The 9,400-nt window shown below is 56.4% G+C and overlaps 1 protein-coding gene across 1 annotated transcript in view; it reads right to left on the bottom strand.

Annotated features, from left to right (window-relative positions):
• Positions 1-9,400, bottom strand: part of CPT1A (carnitine palmitoyltransferase 1A) — a 58,417-nt gene that overhangs the window by 28,699 nt on the left and 20,318 nt on the right. Inside the window, exons 3-5 of the mRNA XM_045297145.1 lie at positions 9,225-9,364; positions 2,790-2,961; positions 1,504-1,519 (exon numbers count right to left, since the gene is read on the bottom strand). Of these exons, the coding sequence (XP_045153080.1) occupies positions 1,504-1,519; positions 2,790-2,961; positions 9,225-9,364 (328 nt within the window). The remainder of the gene's footprint in view (positions 1-1,503; positions 1,520-2,789; positions 2,962-9,224; positions 9,365-9,400) is intronic.

The raw sequence follows: 9,400 nt of genomic DNA, 5'->3' as shown, positions 1-9,400 counted from the left end.
GCGGGTTCCTGACACCCACAGAGCTGCGATGGAAACAGTCGTCTTTTTAACTGGGGACACAAGGAGACTTTCTCCAGGTCGACCTGGACTGACTACCCTCTTCGTGTTTGCGGCCCTCACCGACACCCTCTTCCAAAGTATCCCTCCACAGCAACACAAACCCAACACCCTCGGCAGAGACACCCTTTAAACCTGAGCAGCACGGCAAGACCCCGTGGGGTTGCCTGTTACATCGGTGGCGCGTGGTCACTCGCCCCACGCCCTTCCGACCCTTTCCGACCCTCGGTGACCATGTGGGGCAGGGTAGACCTGCCCCTATGGGTTCCCGAGACGGCCCATCTTTAGGAGAGGAGAGAAGCTTTGTCTTCCTCCCGAGGAGCGGCTGGTAGCTTTGAACTGCCGACCTGGTGGTTCTCAGCCTGACACACAACTACTACACCCCCAGGGCTGCCCTTCTCAACGGAGACCCCTGGGCAAGGGTTTGCAGACTGTTTGTAGCAATTCAGTGCCCCTCAGCTCCACTTCCGCCCTCACACTCAGGCTCTAGCAAAAGACATGCAGCCTGCAAAAAAACCCACGCTGAAAAAGCCTGCGTGTCTGCGCGGAGTGTAGGATGAAGGTATGCTAGCAGGGTTTCCGGGCCTGGCGCCTCTCCCTGGCAGTGTCAAATCACAGTAGCACTGCGCCCCCCTGCCCTAGGGTTCGGCGTGAGAGTACAGGCCGCTGAGCAGCCTGGAGATCGAGCTGTCTTGTAGAAAGTCCTGTTGTCCCTAAGCCCAGTGTCAAGCCTACTCTCCCTGCTACTTGAGGTGGATGGTTCTCAGCAGTAACTGGCTGCTGTAAAGCCATCCAGCCTCTAAAGAAAGTTCTAGAGCCCACCGTGCAGGGAGGTGGAGAGAAAGCACGGGTGATGTTTGGAGCTCAGGAGCTGTGGGGCTCCACCCACAGTGGCACAGAGGCCGCCTGAGGGCACATTTGTCACGTTGGTTTAAAGCAGCGGTTCTCAACCTGTGGGTCTGGGGGGTCGAATGACCCTTTCACAGGGGCCGCCCGATTCATCACAGCAGCAAAATGACAGTGATGAAGTAGCGACGAAAATAATTTTATGGTTGGGGGTCACCGCCACCTGAGGACCTGTGTGAAAGGGGCGCGGCTTGAGGAAGATGGAGAACCACTGGTTTAGAGTGTGGGAACGCCCTCCGACAGCCATTCCGTTTCTCTGGAAATCAGACGCTAAGCGGTAGCAGGAAACTGGCCTGGAACAGGGGAGTCTCCCATGAGCCCCCGAGGCTGTCAGGGGGGGCCGCAATGGTGCCACGCCCCGGTTGGCGAGAGTGGGAACAGCACAGGGGGCTCAGAAAGCCCCCCTCAGACGAGAACCGAAACACTGCCCCTCAGACTCCCGTGGAATCCGCCGTGAGAGGAGCACTTTCAAGAAAACCTTTCTGCCTGTGACCCGTCCCCGGGCCCACTAGCCCTGGACGCCTAGCAGCCTCAAAGGACAGAGTGGAACTGCCCCCTGGGGGCAGTATGCATCTTCACGGGGGAAGGAGGCCTCCTCTTTCTCCCTTGGAGCTTCTGGTGCAAAGCCGCCCACCTTCTAAGACTGGGAGCCGAAGGCTTTAACCGTTGCGCCAGCAGGGCCTTTTCTGGTTACGGTTCAAACCAAAAAACAAAACTCACTGCCAAGGTAGAACTGTCCCCTGTGAGGTTCCAAGACTGTGATTCTCCAGGGGAGCGGCTGGTGGTTTCCAACTGCTGACCTTGCAGCCATCAGCCCAGCATAACCACTGTGCCACCAGGGCTCCTGGTCATGACCATTCTCAACCAGGCTAATATAAGAGAGCCCGACGGAGACGGCCCAATGCGCCCCAACGAGGCCTTTGTAACGTCTGCAGCGCTGCGGCCCCGGGCGTCCCAGGGCCGGTTCTCCACCTGCCCTTCCCGCCAGCTCTCCCGCTTCCCCTGCAGTCTGTCACAGAGGCCACCAGCCACCACAGCACGTGCACCTGGAGCCGGCTTGGCCCTGAGTCACTCGGGGAAGGCTCCAGACAGGGCTATAAACGGCCAGGTGAGGGACAGACACCTGTCACAGCCCAGGGGGACATACCAAGCCAGAGCACCCAAGACGGAGGCTTAGGGACCCAGCCTCAGCTTCCATCTTGATGGTGTGTGTCCAAAAACCTCAGCGCGTAAAGCCCTTGAAAAGCTCAAAACCAAACTCACTGCCGTCAGTCGATGCCAACTCACAGCGAGCCTACAGGGCGGGCAGGACTGCTGACATCACGGTTATCAAGCCGCCGTGTAACCACTATGCCACCGGGGATCCCATAAAACCCTGCACACGCCGGAACGCGGGCAAACATCACAGGCGTGACCAAGCGATTCACTCTGAACAGGCGGCATGGAGGCTCAGCGTCAGACCACGGCAGAGGCAAGCTGTGGTTTACGGGCATCCCAGCCGGCAGGGCCAGTGGAGGGATGGCTGGCTATGCATCAGTCTGAAAGTGACCACAGGGTGGCAGCTTTTGTAGGATTCTGGGCCCTGCAGAGAAGGCTCCTCCCGTTCTACGCTATCAAGCGGCAGGCAGGAACATTAAATGCTCAGCACGTTCTAACGCCCTGAAAGAAGCAGTCCTAGAGGGCGCCCACGGGGCACCGTGGTAAGTCCGGGCCCTCGGGCGAGCAAGGGTGGTACCCAGTCCCCACGCCGTGTGTCAAGAGCAGAAAACATCAACACAAGCGTCCCACTGGCTGGGTGGGTGGGTGGTGGGTGGGCGCGCAGTTACCATCCAGATCTTGGTGGCTCGGCTCATGTTGCCGTGCTGGGCGAACATCCAGCCGTGGTAGGAGAGCAGCACCTTCAGGGAGTAGCGCATGGTGAAGATCAGCGCCACCCACAGGCCCGTGCCGAAGAGGACACCGCTGACCACGTTCTTCGTCTGGCTGGACATGTAGTCCCTGCCGGGGCAGAAGGAGACGGGAGTGCACAGGTTAGTGTGGGCAACACAGGGTGGCCGCAGCGGATGGAGGCTCAGCGCTGTGAGGCTGGACCGAACCCCGCCACCCCAGCCTCCTGACCGTCAGTGTGCCCCACACGTGTCCGCCGAGCTTCCAGACCGATGCAGACGAGGGAGAAAAGACGCCGTGGAGTCAGAGCCGACTCAGGCCGCCAGACGGGCAGGGAGCAGCCTCTGTACCCCACGTGGGAGTTACGCCTCGCCCACCACACAGCGAGTCCTCACCTGGTGGGAGCTCACCTCTCCAAAGAGTCTCGGGCAACTTCCTGTGCCCTCAGGCTCTGGGGAGCCTTGAAGTTCACCAAGGCTCCTCTGTGCCCGGGAGCGGGGAGAGTGACAGGCAAAGGGGGCCCTCGTGAGGCTGCCAGCCTGAGGTGGGACCAAGCCCTGAGGGCAATGTGACCACACGGGGCATCTGCTGACCCGCTTGTGTGCACGCTTGCTCCCACACATCCCCACGGATCTCGGAATCCCTTGGGGGAAAAGCAGCCTCCTCGCATGGGAATCACTGAAACCTCTCGCATCACGAGGAGGATGTGGATTTACAGGGTTGAGGAAAACACGTGGGAACGTGGGGGGAAAACACCTTTTTTTTTAAATTAAACAACTAAAACCAAACGCATCGCCGTCAGCAGCCGCCCTACAGGATGGGGGAGAACCACCCCTGTGGGCTTCCGAGACGTCACTCTGGACGGGAGTGGACCATCCCGTCTTTGCCCACCATCCACCAAACTGATAACACTTACATGGTAAAGAAGCGAAGAAGTGGGTGTCTTCAGAGCTAGCACTCCAGGGAACCTACCTGTGTGAAAACTGAGCACCTTCCTACAACCTCTAGCACCTGGTCCTAACTTCGCCGAGGTCTGCAGACCCAGCTTCATGTCTAAGGACGCCGTCCAAGGGCAACCGTCTGCATTGAAGCAGCGCTCTTCTGGATCATCTACCTGCGCCACACCTCGCACTTAAGGAAACGGCACACTTCCCCGGTGCCCACCAAGCAGAGTGGTGCTCAGCTTAGGCAAACACACGGTGCTGTCGGGATCTGAGACTATACAAGGGAGAGGCCTCCGTAGTGTGTAGAACAGGGAGCTGAAAGGTAACGGAACTTTTGCACACACTTCCAGAAGCTTCTTTGTCTGTGTGTACATGTATGTGCGTGCACACATGCACACATGTACACACACGTGTGCATCTGCTGGGTTTAGAGGGATCCTGTGTGTCAAGAGTTGAACTGCCCTGTCCCATAGGGTACTCCAGGATGTGATATGTAAGGAAGCCCATCACCGGGTCTTCCTCCTATGGGTGGATGGATGGATGGATGGAGGGAGGGAGGGAGGAAAGGAGGGATAAATGGATGGAGGGATGGGTGGATGAAGGGAAGGGTGGATGGTGGGATGGATGGATGGGCGGATGGATGGATGGATGGAGGGAGGGAGGGATGGATGAATGGATGGATGGATGGATAGATGGATGGAGGGATGGATGAATAGATGGATGGAGGGATGGATGGATGGATGGGTGGAGGGAGGGATAAATGGATGAAGGGATGGGTAGATGAAGGGAAGGGTGGATGGTGGGATGAAGGGATGGGTGGGTAGATGGATGGATGGATGGATGGAGGGATGGATAGATGGATGGATGGATGGATAGATGGATGAAGGGATGGGTGGATGAAGGGAAGGGTGGATGGTGGGATAGATGGATGGATGGATGGAGGGATAGATACATTATATATATGAGGAGTCCTGGTGGTATGTTGGGCCGAGATCTGCATGGTCGGCAGTTCAAAACCACCAGCAGCTCCAAGGGAGAAACACTGGGCTTCCTATTCCCAGAAACAGCTACAGTTTTAGAAACCCATGGGGGGGTGTCACTATGAGTCAGCATCGACTCAATGGCAGTGAGTTTATGGTTTTTTGTGTGGATATATATAATAAACTGACAGCGCCCATGTGGAGGCCTCTCCCCGGGCCCAGCCAGACCAGGGACCCACAGGAGTCCAGGTCCAGGCAGGAGTCCAGGAAAATGAAGGACATTTCTGGGCTGTTTCTCTTCCTTTTGCTTTTCGACCATGCCAGCCTGAGAGATGGGGGTCCCTGGCAGAGATCTGGAAGTCAGTCCCCGTCTGGCCTGGAGGCAATCCCCGCATGAAGTCTGAGCCCACCCCAGCAGGGCCCCCGGGGTCACGTCTTTCCCGGCTGACTCCAGCCCCACAGACACAGCCTCACGACCGAAGCCGGAGCCCTCGAGGCACAGTGGTTACTCGTTGGGCTGAGATCCGCGAGGTCAGCAGTTTGAAACCACTAGCTGCTCAGTAGGAGAAGGAAGGAGCTTCCTACTCCGTACAGAGTCCCCGTCTCAGAAACCCACGGGGCAGTTCTGATAGGGTCTTCCAGGGTCGCTGCGAGTCGGCATCGACTCAGTGACACCAGTTTGGATTTTCAGAGCCACAGACCAAGGAGGCTCCGGGGGGCACGTGTGGGTGAGCATCCTAGGCTAACCAACAAGGGAGTGGCTCGAGCCTGCCCACAGGTGCCTCGGAAGAAAGGCCTGGCGAACCCCGGGGTGCAGTCACACCAGAGGGCCATGAAGCTCACGTTCACATGTGGACTCCAGCAACAACGCGAGCCACGCGCACTGCTGAGAGCCATGGCGTGTTCAAGCGAGAAGTTAAAAATGCTCACGAGGGTGATGGATGCAGACAAGCCAACGGTCGGCCCACCATCTCCTGGGGACCCTTGACAGCAACTCGGTAGTGTGTCCCCACGGGGGTCTCTCGGGACGGTCCCCAAGGAGGAGGCAGCGGTAGTTTGAATCCAGTCTTCAGACTGAGGTTAGTGTCTCCTCTCCCCGCCATCTTGGGCAAGAGCCGGCCAGCTACCTGCATGTCTCCTCCTGGGCACTACGGGGCCACCCTGAGCGAGGTCATTGGGCACCGAACCCCCCCCACCCCATCCACCCCCAAGCGCCAGGATGCCCCACAGCTGGGGGTGGGGTGGGCATTCACCAGAGATAGTCCAAGAACAGCTGACCCAACAGGCACCTCGGGTCAAGCATCCTCCCTGAAGACCTGGAACCAGGAGGTGCTGGGGGCGTGGGGGGAATGGGGAAGACCCAGCAGATGCAGCTCTAGGCAATCCCAGTGGCTTCACCAAAAACAAAGCATCTGACAATGCGGAATGAGGAGCCAGAGGCTGGCTGTTCGAACCCACCCCCAGGCTCCTCAGAAGAAAAGCCGGGCAAGCTGCTTCTAGACTCTGGTGCGTGTCTGGGCGGGGGGTGGGGGGTGTTCTGCTTGGGATCACACAGGGCCACCCTGAAGGGGCATTGATGCACAGGCCATGAGCCGCAGCAGCCCCCACCCGTGCACCACAGGTGTGGGAAACAAAGATTTCTCCCAAGTTGTCTCCCCATATATATGCCAAACTTAGCGGCTTGCTACATGTGGCGAATGACTATACACTTCGAGGTCAACAGAAGTAGGTCAGGGGTTATTCTCCCTCAGGGTTATCAGCCATCTGGAGCAAGCAGACACCACTGTTTATCCCACAACAAGTATGGCCCACTCCCTTCTGATGATGATAGTAGTCGATTGTTTCCCTGAAGGAGAGCCCAGGGAGGTCAAGCCTGCTCAAGAGTGACCAAGGTTAGGCCACCATCATGAATCTAGGGTCCACCCATCTTGTCATATATATACCTCTAGTCCCTCCCCCTTCCTATCATGTGCACACCCCTAGCTCATCCCCTTCCTGTCACACTTATTCCTATTGCATACCCCCCTCCTATTGCTTGTATTGCCTATTGTACAGCCCCTTCCTGTGACGTGTGTGGTTACCTGTATGCACACCCTCGAAGTAGATATAAGCCTTGGTTAGCAATAAACAGAGTCTCTGGCCCACCTTGCTCCTGCTCTCTCCTGCTCTCGGCCCACGCTGTGCACGGACCTGGCTGGTAAGATCACGGCCATCCAGGAGGTGAGCATGTCTCCATGAAATGTGTCTGACTCCATTATTCCAATCTCTCATTCTCTCTATGACTTTACGATAATCTTTATATATCTTAACCGTACAATTTTGCCTATCGAACCCACAATTAGTTGTGGGGGGCTGATCTCCCCCCCCACCCCCCAGGGAGTACGATTTAGTAACAGAGCCATCTCTTGGCAGAAGAGTACTCTCAGGGGCCTCCCCAGTCACTCCCATGCCATCCAGTCGATGCCGGCTCACAGCAACCCTGTAAGACAGGGTAGAACTGCCCCTGTGGGTTTCTGAGATGGGACTCTTTATGGGAGTAGACAGCCTCGTCTTTCTCCCAAGGAGCAATTAGTGGCTGTGATCTGGTAATTTTGAGGTTAGCACTCAGTAAGTAGCCAACCACTCCGCCACCAGGGCTCCCTGTATATGCACATACTGCGCCCTTCGTGTAAGAGAGCTGAGCGTCTGGGAGTTTGGCATCTGGAGACATTCTGGAAAGGAGCCTTCTCCCACCACCACCACCACCACCAGGACGACGAGGGATGGCCGGACCTGCCACCTTCTCTGCCTGAGACGCTGCTAGCAGGTGCTGGCCGCATCCTGTCACTCTTTACAGCCAAACTGTTTACATGGGAATAGAACGTCGCATCCTTCTCCAGAGGAGCAACTGGTGGTTTTGAACTAAAGACCTGGTGGTTAGCAGCCCCATGTGTAACCAGTACACCACCAGGGCTCCCTTCTGGGTGAAAGAGTTCCCGGGGTGGGGGTGGGGGGACAATCCACCACTGGATGGATCTAGAGACTGAGGTCATCTCAGAGCCTCCCATGCAGGACATGCTCTTGAGGGCACACAACAAACTCAGTCGGAGCAGGCATAGCCTTGTCAGGAACGAGCTCCCAGGGAAGGTCACCAGGGTTTGGGGCTTCAGATGAAGACAATGCAATTCCCAGGGCGTGGTCTCTCTCTCTCTCTCTCTCTCTCACACACACACACACACACACACACACACACACACACACACACACACCTGATTCTGATTCGTTGCAACCCTACAGGACAGGCTAGAACTGCCCCTGTCGGTTTCCAAGACTGTAACCCTTTACAGGAGTAGAAAGCCTTGTCTTTCTCCCTCAGAAAGGCTGGGGGGTTTGAACTGCCCAGTGCATAACCACTCTGGCACCAAGGCTTCGGGGGTGGTGACAGCCATCCAAGGACAGCCCACAGACATGCCCACAACCCACAACGGTAGGTCCCATGTGGGAAACAGAATGTATTGGGACAAACTCTCAACATCCATACTTTAAGGAGTCTGGGAGGCCAGGACTCCCATGGAGGGAGCCTTCACATTCGTGGGTTGGAGATACGTCTACTCATCACAATCCATCCATCCATCCATTGTGTCAAGCACATTTGCACATCTGTTGCCATCATCATTCTAAAATTAATGCCAATTTTAAGGTGCGACTTGCAAGCACATGGCTACTACTATGTATGCTTGATGGTCAATTGCTTGAAGGCCATCTGCCATCTAAGGCAATCAGACCCTATCGCAGTGGTAATCAGCCTTCCTAATGCCCCGACCCTTTCATACAGTTCCTCATGTTGTGGTGAGCCCCCAACCATAAAATTATTTTCATTGTTACTTCATAACTGTCATTTTGCTACTGTTATGAATTGGGCGACCCCTGTGGAAGGATTGCTCGACCCCCAAAGGGGTCGCACAGGCAACCCACAGGTTGAGAACTGCTGCCCTATTGTCTGTCCCACCCTAAGGAGGGCCCACTCCCTTCTGATAAGGATCATAGATTATATGCCTTCCTGTTGCATGTGGCCTCCCCTTCCTATTGCATGTACACCCCTAGCATGTCCCCCTCCTATTACGTTGCATGCCTCTTGTATAGCCTCTTCCTGGTACATATGTATGTGCTTACTGTGGCCTGGGTGCCAGGATTATATAAGCTTGGCCAAGATTACATAGGCTTGCAAGAATACATTAAACTCTCTCTCTGCTTGGACCTAGTCCCTGAAGCAATCTCAGAGATGAGCCCTTGCATGCTTTATCTTGTCTGGTGTCTCTTTAACTTACCCCTTAATTACACAACCTCCCCTTGGACCCATTCGGCTGTGCAGGCTGGTCCCCCACAGTCTCGCAGTCAGAGCATGAGCAAAGGGGTACCAAGGGCTGGGATACGGCGCCTAGGGCTCCCGGGGCGGGGCAGGCGGACTCACGTCGTGTCCAGGGTCCGGTTGATCCTGGCGATGATGCCCAGAGAAGGGTCGATCTTGGCGTACATGGTCGACATCACGCCCACCACGACGATAAGCCAGCTGGAGGGGCTGGCCGGGTACACGCCGGTGATGATCCCATTCTGAAAGCAAGTGCACGGCATGAGCAACGCCCCCAC

This window comes from Echinops telfairi, unplaced genomic scaffold (assembly GCF_000313985.2).
Source record: "Echinops telfairi isolate 266 unplaced genomic scaffold, ASM31398v2 ScPeMD7_7417;HRSCAF=8455, whole genome shotgun sequence".
Lineage (NCBI taxonomy): Eukaryota > Metazoa > Chordata > Mammalia > Afrosoricida > Tenrecidae > Echinops > Echinops telfairi.
This window is presented reverse-complemented; position numbering and strand designations above follow the sequence as displayed.